The following is a 19,074-nucleotide window of genomic DNA, read 5'->3' as shown; positions in this document are numbered from 1 at the left end:
AAAATAAATAAAAAGAAAAGAGTAGCAGAGCCCATCACGAGTTGTTTGTTTCTGGTTTTGGTTGTTTGTATTTTTATTCCCTTAGAAATGCCCATAACTGCATTTTGCTGTTCCAAACTCCAGGAGCCGAGGGCAGAGGCCGCGCCGCGGCGGACGAGCTTTGGGGATTGAAAGAGCTCCTTCTGATTGGCTGGGAGCATTCGAATCACCGACCAATCCCAGCGTGGTGTTTAAAAAAAGCCAATAGCCAAGTAAGTCGTACGGGTAGCGACGTCACTACGCCTGTTGTCCAATGGGAGCGCTGATTTCTGATACCAGAGATTTGCATACGGGCCCTATAAATTGGGGAGTAATCGCATTACCCGCCACTCCGCTGTGGAAGCGCAGATCGCGACCTGCAGCCATGCCCGAGCCAGCCAAATCCGCCCCCGCGCCCAAGAAGGGCTCCAAGAAGGCGGTGACCAAGACGCAGAAGAAAGGCGACAAGAAGCGCAAGAAGAGTCGTAAGGAGAGCTACTCCATCTACGTGTACAAGGTGCTGAAGCAGGTGCACCCCGACACGGGCATCTCGTCCAAGGCCATGGGCATCATGAACTCCTTCGTCAACGACATCTTCGAGCGCATCGCCGGCGAGGCGTCGCGCCTGGCGCACTACAACAAGCGCTCCACCATCACGTCGCGGGAGATCCAGACGGCCGTGCGGCTGCTGCTGCCCGGCGAGCTGGCCAAGCACGCCGTGTCCGAGGGCACCAAGGCTGTCACCAAGTACACCAGCTCCAAGTAGGGCGTCTCGGACCGTCACTCTCAACCCCAAAGGCTCTTTTAAGAGCCACCAATTTTTTCAAGTAAAAGGGCTGAATTGCTTTTTGTGGGGAGGTATGTAAAGAGCTTAACATTTACGTGTTAATTAGTCTAGCGGGTGCTTCTCTCCAGCCAAGTTTACCTTGTTTATGCGTGGTGTATTATCTTCCCTCTTTTAAAAGGGACTTGATAGCACCAACTTGTCCAATTGCAAGTCCCGTGATGAAGGTGAATGTTTTTTGGGTTTTCTAAGGGTTAAAATCCCTTTTATTTGGAACACTTACTTTCAGTGCACTACAGCGGTAAAATAAACGGTTTTTTCTGTTTTGTCATTTTTTTGAGGTGGATCTGTATGTTTCGGGTTTTGTTATATTACTCGCATGCCCCCTAATATACCATTACCCTTGTTAATGCTGGCTGTTCCTACTCAAGTACGTGTCCGCTCTCGATTAGGTAATAAGAACAGAGTTTCTTAATGAAGGGCTTTCGGGGTTTAAATAGCAATGTCCCAGAGTCTTGCAGGACATGGTTCCTTCTTAAATAGAATAAAAAAAATGTCGATAAAAGGGGGAGATCCGTGATTTACATCGCAATGTTAAGGGAGCCGGGGAGAATGGGAACGCGGGGCCGCAGCGCTTCCTGCCCCGCAGTGGAGCGGAGCTCCGCAGCAGCTGCCGCCGGGCACGGCCCGCACGTTCCCGTCCCTGCCCCGCTCCCCTGCCCGCCCCCCCGGCTCGCAGGCCGTGTGCAGGGAGGGAGGGCCGATGCGGTGCCCGGAGGATGCGGGGGTGAGCGCCCCGGAGGGCGGGGCGGTGCGGGGCCAATCCCGGCCCAACGCGGCTCTTTTAAACTCCCCCGGGCACCGGAGCGAAGGGCGCCCGCCGCTCCGCCGACGCCGCCTCTTTCCGCCCGGGGCTGCGCCGGGCAATGTGCCGGGGGCGGGGCGGGCGCAGCTGTTATCGCGGGGCTCCCAAATTGCACCGAGGATCACATTTCCTATTGAAGGAAACCCCTATCTCCCACGCAGGCCTTACTGAAAGCGCACGCACCCAAAATCTAAACTTTATTAATGCCGTGTAAACTCCTACCAAAATCTGTAAGTGATTTGTGTTTGCTGGTTTATGACTACAGTGTTTCAGCTCTTTTTGAGAATAAGTGGGTGGCTCTTAAAAGAGCCTTTGGGTTTATTTAAATGAGCAGACTCTCAATTCCTCTCAGGCATCTTACTTCTTTTTGGGCGCTGCCTTCTTCGCCTTGGCCGCTTTGGGTTTGGCTGCCTTGGGCTTGGCTGCTTTGGGCTTCACCGCCTTCGCCTTAGCCGGGCTCTTCGCTGCCTTTTTGGGGCGGCCAGCCTTGGCGGCTTTCTTGGGGCTCTTCGCCGCTTTTTTGGCCGCTGCTGCCGCCGGCTTCTTCGCCTTCTTGGGGCTCTTCTTCACCGCCGCTGCCTTCTTGGGCTTCTTGGCGGCGCTGGCGGGCTTCTTGGCCGCCGGCTTCTTGGGCTTAGCAGCCGGCTTCTTTTTAGTGGCCTTTTCTTTTGTCTCACCGGGCTTCTTGTTAAGCTTGAAAGAGCCGGAGGCGCCGGTGCCCTTGGTCTGCACCAGGGTGCCCTTGCTGACGAGGCTCTTGAGCCCCAGCTTGATGCGGCTGTTGTTCTTCTCCACATCGTAGCCGCCGGCGGCCAGCGCCTTCTTGAGCGCGGCGAGGGAGAGCCCCTTGCGCTCCTTGGAAGCGGACACGGCCTTGGTGATCAGCTCGGTGACGCTGGGCCCCGCGGGCTTGCGGGCTTTGGAGCCGCTCGCCGCCTTCTTCGGCTTCTTGGCGGCTGCCTTGGCGCCGGGAGCAGAAACAGCGGGAGCGGCAACAGGCGCGGTCTCCGACATGGTGTCGGCTTCGTCCGGGAACCAGGAAAAGCACTGGGCCTGGAGCAGGTCGGCGGCCTCGTATTTATAGAGCGGAGCCGCGCGGTGATTGGTGCGCTGCAGCGCCCGCCCCGCCGCTCGGCGCAGAGCTCCCTTCTCGCCGCTCATTTTGTGTTTCTTAGGAGCCAAAAAGGGCTGTTTTTATCAGAATTTCCGCCACTGACCCCCCCCCAGTTCGCAGCGGCGTGGAAAAGAAAGACTCTTTTTCCCCTCGGCCGAGTTTCCTTTCGAAGAGGCAGCGGGTGAGCTTAAAAAGAGGCGATAAACACTGAGTCCTGGACCTGAACAGACCTCGGGAGACAGAAACTTTTGTTTTTCCTTCTAAATAAAATCCGCGATGTAGGAAACTAGGTTTCCAAAGCAATTAATTAGTATTCTTTAAAGGGTCTTCTGTTAATCTGAACTGAAAACCAGGGATTTAAATCGATATTTTGGTCGCAATTCGATTTCAAAGAGAAGGAAGTAACACAGGCTCATCTTGAGCACTGAATATGGATTAGAAATTAGCTCCTTTGTCCAAAATCCTTTACCTCTTTCAAAATAATTAATATAAATTAAATTAGTGCATTATGCAGCAAGGCAAGGAGCAGGTGAAAGTCCTGTGGAGGGGTTTTTTGTCCCACCAAAGGTGGTGACTTTTTACAGCACAGCAATTTGTGCTGTGCTGCTCAGTGTACACAATGCAGACATGGTTCCCTCGTCCTCTGCCACAAAAATACTTGCTTTCTTAATAAATGAGGTGACATAGAAGCTTAACACGGCCAATTTTTGTTAATAATGATAACCAATGCCCTATCGTTTGATAATATGTCAGTGTTTTTGTTTTGATAGAGCTGGATTGGTGAAAATCTGAGTCATCATTGTCTAAGGAGACACTGCTGCAGCTGATTTTTCAACTACTTGGGCATAATAAAATTTGCTCAAGCGATCAGTTAGGATTCCTCTCTCACAGCAGTTTCCTAAATATTCCATTTTCTTACTGTCCAGTGACTGATCCCTACACTGGAATTAATACAAAAAAATTGCATGTCTTAATGTATTTGCTAAAGAGCTGGCTGCTAAGCAAGAGAGGGGCAGTCTCCAGGTGCACTTTTCCAAGGACAAGCTTCAATTTAAAATAAATGCACGTTGTTTTTCAGAGTACAAAAAATGAAAATAAGTATTTTTTTTATATGTTTATTAAGGCCTACAACCCATTGTTTTGACTAAGGCCTTTAAGCTACATTTTACCTCTTGCAATTGTAATTGTCGGTGATACTAAAATTCTGGACAATGTTACAATTCAAGCAGTTTGTTTCCTAATGGATAGCTATTAAAATATGTTTTTTGACCAATAATAGCAGATTTTCTGTTTCTCTTTCTACATACTTATGGTTTGTATTTAGCACTATGTATAAGATAGAATCAAAACTGGCACCAGTCCTTTTCACCTCAGATTGTCTGTGCATTGTGATGAACAATTATTCTCAAACTCTCTCAAATTTGAGGCAGAAAATGAGCTCAGCAGTTCTGTGACTTTTAATAAGTAAAGATAAATAACTCAGAATGTCTTTTAATACAAAACAACAACAAAACCAAACAGCAACAACAAAAAAATTCTTAATATCTAGGTCCTAGAGCTGTTTAGAGGGCAAAGGGCTGTTTTTAAAGAAATCAGTGAATTACTGGAACTTCACACAGGGCCGAGCTGGAAAAGGAGAGGCACGATAGGGTTTTGGGTTCTTTGCTACTGTTTTAACAAATTTTGTGTCTTTGTCACCCCTACCTGCGAGAAGTTATTTCACACTGAATAAATAGCGTTAAATTTAGCGGCCATATGTCAGCCACACTTTATTAAACAGTGGGTTTTTCCAAATTGTAATCCTAATTTAAGAGCAAAAGTAAGAAGTGTTGGGGGTGGTGTTTCTGGGTTTTTTAAAATGTAAATGAACAAGGATTTGGGGTGTTTGGAGGGGGAGTTTGGTTTAGTTTATCCTCCGACTTTTTTGAGGTGACTGAGATTTTAGAGTTTATTCACTAGGATATACAGCTCCTTTTATGAGGAAGTGGGTGGCTCTGAAAAGAGCCTTTGGGTTACTTTAGAAGTGGGAACTCTCCGCGGATTTTTCACTTGCTTTTCGCCTTGTGGCTGTCGGTCTTCTTGGGCAGCAGCACGGCCTGGATGTTGGGCAGCACGCCGCCCTGCGCGATCGTCACCTTGCCCAGCAGCTTGTTGAGCTCCTCGTCGTTGCGGATGGCGAGCTGCAGGTGGCGGGGGATGATGCGCGTCTTCTTGTTGTCGCGGGCCGCGTTGCCCGCCAGCTCCAGGATCTCGGCCGTCAGGTACTCCAGCACGGCCGCCAGGTACACCGGGGCGCCGGCGCCCACGCGCTCCGCGTAGTTGCCCTTGCGCAGCAGCCGGTGCACGCGGCCCACGGGGAACTGCAGCCCGGCCCGCGACGAGCGCGACTTGGCCTTGGCGCGCGCCTTCCCGCCCTGTTTCCCGCGACCGGACATCTTCCCTCGCTCGCCGCCGCTCCGCCGCCGCCCACGCTGACGCGGTCACGTGCTGCTGCGCCCCGCGCGCGGCCGCTTTTATAGCTCCTGCGCGCGCCCCGCCGCCGCTCTGATTGGCTGCAGCGCGCTCGGGCTCGCTCCGACCAATGGCGCCGCGGATCCAAATTCGGCCAATGGGAGCCGCCGGCGGCCGCTCCGCGGAGCCGCCCCCGCTGCCCGCCCGCGCCCAGCCCGGCCCCGCTCCGCCAGCGGGGACAGCGCCGCGGGAACGCCGCCCCGGAACGCGGGAAACTCCGCTACATGCCAACGCTGCCAGTTTAGACATACTCCTCAGAAAAGCCACTACAGGACTACTTTAAAAATGTGTTATTGTTATGATGAAAGAGAATACTTGGCTTTCAGTAGGAGCATTTACACCCCAGCATTATTGTTATGTGTAGAAACTAGGCACCAACATGTAATACATTTCTTTGATTGCAGAGACAAATTACATCAGTATTGCTCTAATTAAACTCATATTTGTATTTTCAATCTGTCTCCAGGTTTAATCTTCTCACTTTTTTAAACATAACTGACGTCATCAGATAACTTCTACAACAGAAGTTGCTTAATAAAGAAAAAACTTTAGTGGTTCAAGAATTGTGTAAAATTACATCGCACAATATGCATTAGATGGGTGGGTTCAGATAAATTTTACTGTATAGAGAACTGCTGTGCAAACCTTTTGATTGTGTCCAGAACTTGTGAAAACAAAGTTTTCAAGTGTTAAGTTCCCTTAACAAATAACTTTGCATCCTTAAAGCAGATTTAACCTCAAAACACTGTGCATTCAGCTGTGACTGAAACCTACAGCCAACTAAATGTCTTGTTTGAGGTATCTGCTACTCTGGAATCTTAATACTATTAGCCACAAGCACAGTTATCTGTCAGTCAATCTTTTAACATTACAATAGTTTACTGATTTTTACTTAAGGAAGCCTGTCCAAGATGCACCCAGTAGTTATCTGAGGCTTGATATGAAGCAAAATTTCCAATCAGAGTATATAAAATAAAATATTTTTAAATTATTAGTAGTATTTCAGGATTTAAATTTTTACTAGCTACCAATAAAAGTTAAAAGGGATGTTTAGGAAGTTAAAATAAGAATACAGCAGAAGTTCAGTGGGAAAAAGTGTGTATCATTTACAATGTGATTATTGCTCTTCTTTTATGAGGTTCTGAATGCCTCTATCATCTTCCAATGTGAGCAAAGAACCCTCCCCCTCACCACCTGCCTGCTCATTTTACACAAACCACAGGGAAAGCGATATTTTGATACACTGAACATTTATTGTCTTTCACAAGACAAAATGAAGTTTCCCCAGCCAACAAAAATCCATCAAGATGACCATAAAGGGGATAGGGTGCAAAATTCCAGTGTACAGTATACGCAACAAATTACCTCCCTGACTACCCTGGAAGAAAGATGATTGAGCAACCTCACTGCAACTAAAAAACATGATTATAAAATATTTACAGGAAAAAAAAAAACCCAAAACTCAGTACAGAAAATAAAAACTGGACAACCATTTGTGTATGAAATGCTGCTAACACTTTTCTGGCTCCTTAAAAACCTGTTCCACTACCCTCGCCAGAGCACTCAGGGTGTGTAAGGATTCAGGCAGGGAATAGTCACCCCTGTCCCCAGAGCATCATCATCTCCCTCCAAGGAAGGGGGAGGACTCGAGGGGAGCAGCATCACCCTCTTTACTGCAATTTCCTTTCACCAAGTGCACATGATGGCTCTGAAAGGAGGTCCCCAGGCACACCTCAGCTGCAGTGGTCTCTATTCACAGCACACTGGCAAGTTAACCTGAGGGTAGGGAACTATTTCCAGTCATGCCCTTTTGTTGCTTGCAGGAGGACTTTCCCTTCTTCTCCCCCCGCAGTGATCTTCTCCTTGTTCAGAGGGGCAGGAAAGCTGGCTAGGACTACGACAGGTCACAGGAGACCTTCCATTTCTTTCATGAAGGCTTCATACACATCATCCTTTGTCTGTACAGAGATGGGGGCAGACGAGCCAGCCTTGGGGGCAGCTTTGGTTAAGGGGAGGGCAGGCTCGTCATCCTGCTTCCTCTGGGAGGCGGCGGAGGCGCCCTTGTTCTCGCGGCGCACTCGCAGGGCGGTGGGCACGAAGCGCGTGATCTCCGCCTTGGGGTTGGTGATCTGCGGCTTGGCGCTGATGGTGGCCGTGGCTTTCTTCTCGATGGTGGCCGCGCTGGTGTCATCCGCCTTGGGCCGCTGGATCAGGCTGGGGGGGGCACTCAGCACCCCGGGATTTGGAATGGGAGCTGGTGGGAAGAGCCCAGGTGGGGCAGGGCCTAAGGGAGGCACCAGAGGAGGCCGTAACATGCCTGGCCGAGGAGGAGGGATACCTGCAAAAGGAACAGAAAGCACGAGCTGTCTCCACATCTGGGAATTTCAAAATATTGGAGAAAAAAAGTGCACAGGCTCAGCATGCCAAGAACAAAAAGCAAAACAGAACAGTCCCCAACAAGATGCAGTAGAACTGGCTTTAAAATAATAATAAAAAAAAGTTTTCAAATCTTCACTAAATGGTGGGTTGAAAATGCTGCTCTTCAGACTCTGAAAGCCACAGGAGCTTGTTTATTGCTCCCTTTTAAATTTAAAGTTACCACCTGAGAATAAAGTTTCTTGACTGGAATTTCAGAGTCATCAGCAATGTCTGACTCAGGCACAAAAAATAAATATTCAGATCTCCAACTCATTTACTGGAGCACCATTACAGCATCCAGAGGCTGTTCAGAAAGAGTCCAGCAGAGCAAAAGTTTAAACTCTGAAATTCCCTTTTTGAGGGCAGATTTCTTGCTACCAAACTATGCACAGCACTTCCTTGTTATTGCACAGAATAATGTAATAGCACATAGCACAATGCAGGCACAGACAGGAACAAAGGCAAACTAGCAGCCAATTATCACCAGCTTGATCACCACAGCCAAGGCAGCAAAAAGAAAGCAAGAAGAGACTGAAACAAACAGAAGCCTTTACCTGGTGGGGCAGGAGGGGGCAGACGAGGAGGAGGACCACGCGGAGGAGGACCTGGGGGCAGACCTGGTGGGGGGCCTGGGGGAGGACCAGGGGGTCGCCCCGGGGGAGGACCCGGTGGCAGCAGTCGAGGCAAAGGCCCACGCAACCCTGGTAACCCGGGAGGTCTCAGGAATGGAGGAGCTCCTGAAAGCATCCATGGAACAAAAGAGAAATTTAATCCACAGTTAGAAATATACCCCAGCACCAATCTCATCAGCTAAGAATAAAGATCTTCAACATATGAATAAAAGCTGTATTACCCAGCTGACAGATTAAATAGAATTTCTTAAAATCTCAAGCAAAGATTTACACAGTTAAAGCATCTCTATGAAAGTCAAGTATCATGGGAAAAGGGTTCCTCCTCATATAATTAAGTAATAACTGGCAACAGCTTTTGAACTGAGTTTGTCAGAACTTAAACAGCTAAAAACCTTTCTCTAGCCTAAAATAAGTACCTTAGCTCTTTTTCTCCACTTCATCCACTGGCTGTGCTGCCGTCTGCCAGTGCTGGCTCTAACAAAGACAAGCATCAGGAAGGCTACAGGAGCCTGATGCCTCAAAAGCAAAGCACAGCAAGGATGATGTAGACTGATGACAGGTCTCAGTAACTGGGTACATATACTCCATCTGCAACACATTCTGCAGCCTCTAAACTCCTGAACTGATAGCACTGCCTGAGAGCCTGCATCCCTCCAGCAGAGCAAATCAAGTGTTCACCTGGTGGAGGGCCAGGGGGAAGGCCAGTGGGTGGGCCTGGGGGCCTCAGTGGAGGGGCTGGAGGTGGTCCCAGTGGAGGAGGCCCAGGCATGGGAGGTGCCTGTATCTGAGTTGGAGGCACAGCCTGTGCACTCTGCTGCTGCTGCTGTGCCTGGGAAGTCGCAGTAGATGACCCAGTCTCTGTAAGTGCTTCCTCACTGAGTTGTTGCTGCTGCTGCTGTTGCTGTGATGTCTCTTCAGACTCGGAGTCCTCTTCCTCTTCCTCCTCTTCTTCTGAGTATTCCTCCACTTCTCTCCCTTCTTCTGGAATTTCCTGACCTGTATATGGAGATACACTTATAAAATCTGTCTAGGTATAACATCTTTGTGAACATCAGAGAACACTTAGTACACAAATAAAATAAAAAGAAACAAGACAAAGATAAACCTTACTTCAAATGGAAGAAATCTGACCACTTTTTACTGTTAAACATGAAATGAAGACAAATAAAATCGTAACAGAAAAATCATTGCTGTTCTAGAGAGAGTTCTGACAACAAGAGTTGTGTTCCTCTGGGACCTGAAACCTGTACTGCCAACCCAAACTACTGCTATTTAATCTCTGCCTTAAGGGAGTTTGTGGAGAGGTGAGGCAACAGGGGGTTGGGGACACAATGACACTATAAACATAATCCCTATGTCCAAGAAACTCCTGCACCTTTAAAAGATACTAGAGTTTCTTCTTAAAACAAAGTTTGTTTTATTGGTTAATTTATCTCAGCAGAAGGGTATTTTTAGGGAGTACAAATCCTTACAGGTCACATGCTGAGCACACAGACTCTTTCACCAAGAGAGTCGTATTTCATTTGAACAACTGTTTAAAAATTAAGCAAGAAAAGTCTTAGAATTAAAAAAAAAACCCCAGTAAATTGCTACTTTTAACTTCAACTCTGCTATGCAAAACACGCATTACTTAAATAAAAATAAATACAAAAAACCCTACAAAAAAAAACCCAAAAAAACAAAAAAAAAAAAAAAAAAAAAGATCAAAAACTAAACTATAACTCAAATATCTAATGAGAGCTGATACTCTCAGCAGAGCTTACATTATGACACTAAAATATTTGCTCTATAAAATAAAAACTGTGCAAAGTAAAGTAAGAGACAGAGACTATAACTGGAAGTCTAATGGCATATCACCACATATTATATCCACCTTACTCACCTGCCATTCGTAACATCATGGCCTGGAGTGGAGTCAGCTCTTTCATGTTCTTTTTTTTCTTTCGTGACTTCCCAGGCATGTCTGCAAACCGGACACTGTGACCTGGGCAAACAGAGCACAGATAAGGTGGCAGGAGGTGGGAAGAAAATAAGAGAAATCAGACAGTTATGTTGATACCTGGAATGGATAGTGTATCAGTTTAACATAATGATACTCCTAGGGTAAGAGTTAACACTGGTGTTTGTCTTGGGTTGCAATGCAGGATGTAACCATAAGTATGTATTCTATCACCATCTGTTGAAATCAGGTGGGGCAGCGATCCACTGATCCTTATCCCCGTGGGAAATATTCTCTGCTAATGGGCCATCTTTAAAACGAGGTGGGGCAATCATCTTTATCTTTTCCACAACCCATCCATCCTCTAGGGCGCTATCTTCTGTTAATGGCCCATTAAGTTCCCACTGTATGACTGATAAAATTATATGCCCCATTGTGAGATGCTCCACCCAGGTGGAGGAGCCAAGTATTTCCCATCTGGATGAAATCTGAAATTTAAAACATCAGGGCAGCCTTTTTCCAATGGATTACAGAGGAAAAACAGACTTTTCTACATCATCACTGGACCTTTGGAAGAAAACTGCACCTTTCTACAGGAGCACTTCTTCAGCTGAACCACATCTGCCATTTCAAGAGGATTGTAGCCACCATTTAATCAGACTGCTACCAACACCCTGATTGACAGAATGTCAGGTTGTATTCTGACTGTCAGTGGTTTTGTTGTTTTGTATTACTGTATTTTTAATTTTCCTAGTAAAGAACTGTTATTTCTATTCCTATATCTTTGCCTGACAGCTCCTTAATTTCAAAATTGCAATAATTTTGAGGGAGGGGGTTTACATTCTCCATTCCAAGAGAGACTCCTGCCTTCCTTAGCAGACACCTGTATTTCAAACCCAGTGTTTCTGATTGATTCAAGTTTTGCTAACCTAGTACTCTCTATCAATTAGTCTACCCCAAGTAAGCAAGCATATTTCACACTGAGGCTTCATTTTGTAGGGTATCTTACCAATGAAATGATTCAGTTGAGAAATGCTTGTGAGCTATAAACTAACACAACTTTTAAGAAAATAAAAAAGGTTCATCTGAAAGTTGCTTCACTTCTAGATAGCCTCCTTCTGACTTATTTATTAATAAAAATCCTTTAGCTGGAATTTAAGTGAGTTAAAACATAGTTGACTAAATAAATTACATACACACCCTCAAGGCAATCTAGTAGTGTTTTTCTTTTGAAAAATCAACCCCCAGTTTCTCATTTCCCCTCCATACCTGATTTCTTTTCTTCTCCACCTTCCCTCTCCTTGTCATTATCACGATGCAGGAAGTCCTCTCCTTCACTGTCTGCATCTGACCTATCACTGTCACTGTCATCACTGCTCTCATCATGCTTATCTTGATCCATATCCTCAGGATAACCTTCATCTTCACTAGTGCTGGACATGTCATCATCATGGCCTCGCTGTCCTGCAGAAAGCAAAGTATTAGAAAATGCATGAACTCCAAATACAAAACATTCTTTCACACCAGTGTATGTTTACAGTCACAACATTCCCCTTAGCAACAGCATGGACAAACTGTCATCCCTTTACTTTACAGCACATCTTGTTAAAGGATATTTTGGAAAATCAGTAAGATTTCATATTAACTTGCAGATTAATTTGCACAGCAAAAAAGTGAAGGCAACTGCTACTGCAATTCATTCATTAATTTCTATTCAGGAATTGCCCAAAACTGAAATATTTTGATGCCTTGATGAAATAAAGCTAACCCATCTAGTCACAAATTTCTAGGGATGATACAGCAACTGTATGAAAAAGAGGACTTATGTTCTCCTAGCACATGCACACTCAGGGCTGGTTGTGAGTTTTGTTGTGGTTTTGGTTTGAAGGTGCTTATTTGATGAGTTTTTTAAATAGAAGATTTCTCTGGGAGCAATTGGGTTTTTTAAAGGGATAATATGAACTAAACTTCAGCACTGTTAAGGGATCATCCAAAAAAATCTAATCAGTGAAACCTACAAAAAACCCCATGTAATTAAAAGTTTCAACATTTAAAAATACAGCTGATAGCAAAACTGCAGGTATTATGAATATATCTGAATTACCTCAGAGGAGAAATCACTTAGTAAGAGTCCTTCAAGTAGTGCTAACACTCATCTTGCCCAGAGAACACTTTGTCTAGGGCACTCTGTATTCACAGCAGTGACACAGATCAGAACAGAGATCAAGAAAAACCCCAGAGAGGAATAGGGAAGTCCTTACCTGCTTCAGAACTGTATGAAATCTCCTCCTCTCGCCTCCGAGGAGCCACGTCCAAGTTGAAACCCACTTTACGACCATACATCTGCAGGACCTGAGGAGGGGGGGGCCCTGGTGGAGGTCCAGGGGGCTTCCTGCCTGGAGGCAAACGTGGAACACCCAGCCCAGGAGGAGGAAGCACAGAAATGGACCGAACTGGTGGTCTGGCAATAAGAAAGGAAATAAGAAATGTAGGAAGATAATTAAACAAACATGCCTTTAGCAGAATTATTTAGCTTCCTCTCACCACTGCTCATGCAAACTTCTAAAAAGAAACATGAACATTTAAAAAGTATAGTTTAAAAAGTATATTTGATACAAGGATATGACTGCAGAAGATCACACAAAAGCTCCTCAAAATGCAATTGAAGACAATACTGAAAAAAATTAACTATTGAATCCTACCACAAATGAAATAATCACAGAGTTGGTAAAAACAGAAGGCTATTCAGAAAGAAACAGAAAAAGAATAGCACTAGAATGAAAAGGAAAAAAAAAACAAAACAAAACCAAGCAAACTAGGAGTTTATATGAACTATTCATATACACTGAACATGCCAGCAGGGCAAAAGAATACACATATGGCCATTTAAGGGGCATTTATACTCAAAACAGTAGGGCTCTAAGTTTTCCTGACATGAAAAAGACAAAAACTAGAAGTTTTGTTCATAATGTATTAGTCAAAGACATTTTAACAAAATGCTATAATAGTGGGGAAAGATTAAAAAGGGCTGTTAAAAGAAAGCACAGTTCATTTGCACAGAATTCCTGACTTCTACGAGTCAATATTATCTCTGCTTCTACCCTCAACTCCTCTGTTATAATACAAGTGCTTCCTTTTTACTTCTCTTCTAAGTTTCTTTTTCTACTTACCCATAGGCTGATGTCTTCTTCAGGATAGAAGGTGGTTGAGCCCCTGGAAGGGGAATGTCCTGTATGAGGATGTTGGAGGGAGCATGAGGCATATCTGGTAAGGGGATACTCTCCACTTCAACATGCTGAGCATTCTGATAGGGGAAAAAAAAAGAGAATGGATTACTCCCACAGAAGCCACTGTACAAAATCATTACTTTTTGAAGTACAGAATGTATAGAACCTGCCACCACTTGTCAAATGTGTCTGTTCTTAGGGTGTGTTATCTTGCAGCAGCCCATGACAAAAAATTGGGAAAGTGTCACCAGTAAATGCCTTTAATGCAAACCAAAGCACTTGCAACACACCCTTTGCACTTGCAAAGCTTCAGTATTTCAGTCAAAACTCAGTCAGGTTTCCATGTTTTAGACTTTCAGTCTAGGAAATTAAGAAGCTGTAGACAAGCATGCCTGTGCTTTTAAGTATTCAAGTCACAGACTGCTGCATGTTCTGAAGGAAAGGGGAAAAAAAAGAAATCTTACAGATCCTTGCATTTTCACAACACTGTTGTACGGTAGGGAGGAATATTAGAGAAAGATCTTTAAAGGAATGCCAAAGGATTCTCATCATTTCCAGCAAGAGATTTAGCAGAAATTCAAGAAATATCAATTGCACACTCACAGGCTCGCTCTCTCTTTAATACAGAAAACAAAAGGCTGATACTGTTGATTTGCAACACAAATTTCCCTTTCCTCCTTTCATGTTGAATGAGATCAGTGTATCAGAGGCAGTGACCTGACAACCACCACCATTGTCCTCGCTGAAACACTCTGATTTGAGGTACTATGCAAATTAGGATTTCATATGGGCCACGTGATGCTGAGCTCATACAAATCTCCCTTCTCCTGTAACTGTCACACCTAAAGAGTGAAGAGAATGCACTTCCACAGTTACAAGACTGAAACACAGCAAGCATTACCTTGACAGCATCAAAATACTGGCTGAGTTGTGCCCTCTTCTGCTCGTACTCCACTTCCAACTTGCGCAGTTCTTTATAGATGTCGGGATTTTCCTTCTCATAGAGCCGCAGGATACGTTCAAAAGTCTCACGGAGCTTTTTGCGTTTATCCTTCAGCACTTTTTCATTAAGTTGTGGCTGCTGTACTGGATTGAACTCTGATCCAAGACAGCAAAAAAAAAAAAAAAAAAAAAACAAAAAAATTTGCAAATTACTCTGCTGCACAACTATGATGAATGAAATTATTTCAAAGCAAGTTCCAATCCATGTTTTCAGGAAGTCTTCAGCCTTATGACAATCTCCCCCTTGAGCTCTACATTAGCAGTACACACACACACACACACTACTCATTCCTCTTATCAATCATCTTTTGGGAAAAAAGTCCTCTTTGATGGCAACACAACACCTCAAATCATAATCAATCCCCAGGTATTCACAGAATCCCCCCTTGTAACAGGAAAGGAAAAAAGACTACTCTATTTCAGTCTCCCCTGCTGGAGGTTAAAACCACACTGTGCATCTACATAAACCAGTGCCTAAGTCCAACACCTGGTACCTCTCACTCACCCATCTCATCCAGTTTTTCCATGTCCCGGATAATCTGCTTTGGATCTTTCATCTTCAGTACAGCTGCTCGTACCATCATCCGTTGCTTTTTGTTCTAAGATGAGAGATCAAGCAGATAGAAAAGTTTCACAGTAGAAAGACACAAAACATCTGTTACCCCTTTCTCAGTATTTCCAGTCTGGAGGAAAAAAAATCACACCTCAGAATGCCCTGAAAATGTTCACCATGGCACAAATCAGCAGCAAATGTAGTTAAAATTTCTGGTAATTTTAATTCCACTATCTTGGTAATTGCAAATGCTACCATCATTCCTTCACTCCAACTAAGACACACACAATCAACACAATAACCAACTGACAAAATACAGTAAAACACACTAAGAAGTGTGTGAGTCTTGGATGCTTTACTTGTTTGGATTTCTTTTTAATTTGGTTTGTTGCTTGCTTCTTTACTTTTTGTTTTGGGGTCTTTTAATTACCAAGTACTTCCATCAACGTTTCAACAATAATTACAAGTTAAAAAACAACTGGGGATATGTTTACTCCAAACAAGCCTTCTATGATTTTTTAAACTATGTGCTTGGATAGTATTTCCAAAGTCAGTCTTAAGATATCAACCAAAATATCCAGTCTATTAATGGCCCTTTACAATCACACACATGATACACATGCATTGGAAATGCCAAGAAAATGTTCCCTAATATCCTTATTTACCTTCTTTAGTTCCCTTTTCCGAGCTTCCTTCCCTAGAGGGGGAAAAGAAAAAGAAAATAACAGCTCAAAAACCAAAATCAAATTAACAAAGAACCTTTCCTTCATCAAGGCTAGGGCTGTTTCTCAACAGCTCACTCATTTTACAGACTTACTGTAACTCAGCTTCCCAGTGAAAGAGAAATACAGTATGAAACAGATTTCTATTTCTTGTCTTTTATACAGAAAAAAAAGAGACTGCAGTCTTCATGTCTCCAGAAGCAGGACTTGTTCATACAGAAAAAGAACAGTAGGCAACCAATGCCATAGTGATAAGTGCAGTCATAAAAACTTTGCTGCACAGAAGCTGAAAAAGAGTCATCAGGCAACACACTTTAAAAATATGCAGGCTTTGAGAATGCCTCTGAAATAAAGCATATCCACTGTGGGAGTCTGGATTTTCTTTATTCACTGAGCATTGATAATACCTGGCATGCTACCAAAAGTAGAAAAAAACAGTAAGACAACTCCCCCACCTAACCAGAACATCTGCAAAATATGACATGTTCCTCAAATTCCTGCCTGGGTCAGATTAACCCTGTCCCAGGAAGCAGCCTGCAGTTTATCCAGCAGCTGAGTACAAAGGCCTTCCAACACTGATAACCAGTGCAAAACCAAGAGGCAAATACCTAAGAGAAGCAAGAGCATGAAAGCAAGCAGCCCTCCCAGACAAAACTGAGATCATATTTTTCAAGTTAGAGAAACTCAGTTCTGATCCACAAGTGAGGATTCTATGCTCAGAAAAAGCTTTTTATCTGCTCCTCTGGGCACTCCCCATTCCCACTTGCTCAGTTTTTACAGATACTTACGGGCCTGGTCCGTGGGGTTCATAAACTTCCCACTCTTGGTGGATGATGTAGATCTCCGCCCCATTTTGATCTATTTTTCTTCTGCCTCAACAAACAAAACTCAGAAAAGAGGGAGGGACCTGGAAAAGATGACATGGTTTCAGGTCCTATGGTAGCTTGAGGATGCTTGTTTCCCTTCTATCACCAAGTTTCTCCCTCAAAGTGCTCAAATAACTTTAAGGTCCACAAACCTGACTATGAGCTCAGCATCCATATCAAAATTGCCCTATTTTAAACTAATTGATGAGTTTGTTGTTATTCATGCCACAACTCAAACCAAGAAGCTTTGTGCTTACACTACTGAGGGGTGCAGGGCAGGGAGAAACACATGATTTGTTTTTCTAAGAGCATATCAGAGTTCAGCCTCCCATTCACTCTCCTAAGCGCTCTCCAGTTTTCACCTTTCTGTTTCAAATGTTTCCCCACAAATCTCCTCCCTTCCTCAGGCTTCTAACTGGCCCCCATCACCCCACTGTATGAGCAAGTGTAGGATTATTCTGCAATAAACTATTTCTTATATAAAATAGAAAAAATCAAGCATTAAATTCATTATTCTTTTGGCCACGGGGGAACAGGGCAGAAAGCCCTCCCTCCTACTCCCGCCCGATGGAAGGAGGAAGAAAGTGAGGCAGCGAGAGCTGCCGCCTTCTCCTCGCCTCTCCTCGCCTCTCCGCCCAGCCCCGCCGCGCCCCGCTCACCCTCCGCCCGGCCGGGCCCGGCCCCTCCGGCTGCAGCGGCCTCGCTCAGCCCCGCGCCCGCCGCCGCGGCCCCGCCGCCATCTTGCCACCGGCACCGAGTGGCGGCGCGGAGCCGCGCGCCGGAAGCGGCAGCCGCAGCTCGATGGTTCCGCCGCCTCTCGCTCCCCCTCGGAGGCTCCAACTCTATGGTGCGGCCGGCGGAGGGCGGGAAGGCGGGGCGGGAGCGGGGACAGGGACGGAGATACAGGTGGTGAGGTGATAGAGATAGAGATAGACATAGACATAGACATAGACATAGACATACATACTGGATGATAATTTGATGCCTTAGGGACCACAGAAGCTACTTTATTGCTTGTCCCTACAGCCACCACTGCGGTGAGCTGGGGAGGCTGGTGAGCCCCTGGTTTGTGCTGTTGTCCAAACTACAATTTGCAGCAAAATTCCACAGCACATGAAGAGCCAGGATAAAGATGCATGGAGCATCAATGTGCAAGCTATAAAATACAGGTGCAGGAACTAGCTTGTTGGGGAGGAGATGTAGGAGGGAAATTTTTCTGCTCCTGGTGAACATACCATGCAACACAGCTTGTTAGAGTTTTGCAAGTAATGGAGACTTGGTTGGCTAATTTGTAAGGATCATTGCAGGATGGGTGAAAGACTATAAGCTATTAATGCCAGCATTTAGTCACAAACTGCTCAAAGTCAAGGAGCATCCTCAGAGCCAAGGCATCAGGAACTCAGTGCCTAGGGAACCTTGCAGAGCACATGCACAGCATCCATCACCCTGTGCCTCCCTGGCACGTTCTCTTTGTGTTATTCTTGTCATTCAGCCAGGCAAATTTTGGTTGCAACTATACTGTTTTTCCACATAGGTTGGAAAGCAGCTTAGAGTGGTTTGGACTGGTTTGCAGTTTTTTGAGGCTGTTCTTATTTGGAACACATATATCACAGTTTTAATTCTCAATCCTTTGTCCAGAACAGCTTTAGCAAGGGCTGAATGCTGCAGAGGGTGCAATGGAAAGCTGTGTCTGTACCCATCCCTGTCAGGTGCCATGTCACTGTAGAGGGGGATGGCTGAGTCTTTGAGGATTAGCTGCATCTCACCAGGCTTGGGGTCTTCTGTCCCAGCAGCACTGGGCTCAGTGGGGACAGTGGCACTGCCTCAGCCCTGACAGCTTTCTCCCAGCAGTGTCTGCTCATTTGGAGGACAAAAGTCCTCTCACATTTTTAACTTGGTACTTCTGTCACACTGAGAGGAAGCTTAGAGGAGTCTAGAGGGGAAGCGTCAGCAGACTGGCTATGTCATCTTTGGAGCACCAAACATAGACTGGCCAGAGGATTAGGGAGAGCAGGAATTAAATCTGTTATGGGGAAACCTGCTTTCCTTTAAGTCCACCAGGATATACCTGGAGGTGAGTAGCAGTTGTATATATAATCATGTTCCTCACTGCATCCCCCCTTCCCCTGACACTGCTTTGCATTTGCATTCAAGAGCATGTGGGCAAATTCCTTGAAAAATACAAGAGATTTGTTTTTATTTGACTCCACTTTTATCATAGAGCAGTGATTGGCAATCTACCAAAGAGCTGATTTTAATTCCTAGTTTAGAGTGTACATTTGCACATAGGGAACAGGAGCCAGGAACTCCTGCTTCTCCAACACACAGATATTGCTGTTCTACTGATGGCCAGTCTCTTGGCTCTACACAAGTACCTCTAAACTGAGTGTCACTTGTGTCAGGAGACAGATGTCACGTCTTGG

General features: G+C 45.2%; 3 protein-coding genes and 1 pseudogene across 4 annotated transcripts; 1 reads left to right on the top strand and 3 right to left on the bottom strand.

The window, feature by feature from the left end:
* Window positions 1-227: 227 nt before the first annotated feature.
* LOC306801572 (histone H2B 1/2/3/4/6 pseudogene) lies at window positions 228-836 on the top strand (annotated as a pseudogene). Its single transcript has one exon. The product of its transcript is annotated as a histone H2B 1/2/3/4/6 pseudogene (transcript).
* A 1,121-nt stretch (window positions 837-1,957) lies between these two features.
* LOC306801827 (histone H1) lies at window positions 1,958-3,839 on the bottom strand. The gene has a single exon (XM_079305238.1). It carries the CDS (start codon window positions 2,826-2,828, stop codon window positions 2,025-2,027), a length of 804 nt encoding a protein of 267 aa, XP_079161364.1. The 5' UTR covers window positions 2,829-3,839; the 3' UTR covers window positions 1,958-2,024.
* Window positions 3,840-4,728: 889 nt separating this feature from the next.
* LOC306801385 (histone H2A) lies at window positions 4,729-5,284 on the bottom strand. The gene has a single exon (XM_079304457.1). The coding sequence runs from the start codon at window positions 5,214-5,216 to the stop codon at window positions 4,827-4,829; it is 390 nt and encodes a 129-aa protein (XP_079160583.1). The 5' UTR covers window positions 5,217-5,284; the 3' UTR covers window positions 4,729-4,826.
* A 1,241-nt stretch (window positions 5,285-6,525) lies between these two features.
* WBP11 (WW domain binding protein 11) lies at window positions 6,526-17,455 on the bottom strand. Its single transcript, XM_079304534.1, has 12 exons — window positions 17,311-17,455; window positions 16,574-16,692; window positions 15,729-15,760; window positions 15,016-15,109; window positions 14,410-14,606; window positions 13,452-13,585; window positions 12,543-12,742; window positions 11,551-11,745; window positions 10,225-10,326; window positions 9,021-9,338; window positions 8,265-8,447; window positions 6,526-7,630 (listed from the first exon to the last, which is right to left on the bottom strand). Exons 2-12 carry the CDS (start codon window positions 16,635-16,637, stop codon window positions 7,197-7,199), a joined length of 1,953 nt encoding a protein of 650 aa, XP_079160660.1. The 5' UTR covers window positions 16,638-16,692; window positions 17,311-17,455; the 3' UTR covers window positions 6,526-7,196.
* Window positions 17,456-19,074: the final 1,619 nt, after the last annotated feature.

This window comes from Erithacus rubecula (genome assembly GCF_903797595.1).
Source record: "Erithacus rubecula genome assembly, chromosome: 4".
In the NCBI taxonomy this organism is placed as follows: Eukaryota; Metazoa; Chordata; class Aves; order Passeriformes; family Muscicapidae; genus Erithacus; species Erithacus rubecula.
Note: the sequence above shows the minus strand (reverse complement) of the source record. Positions and strands in the feature narration are given on the sequence as shown.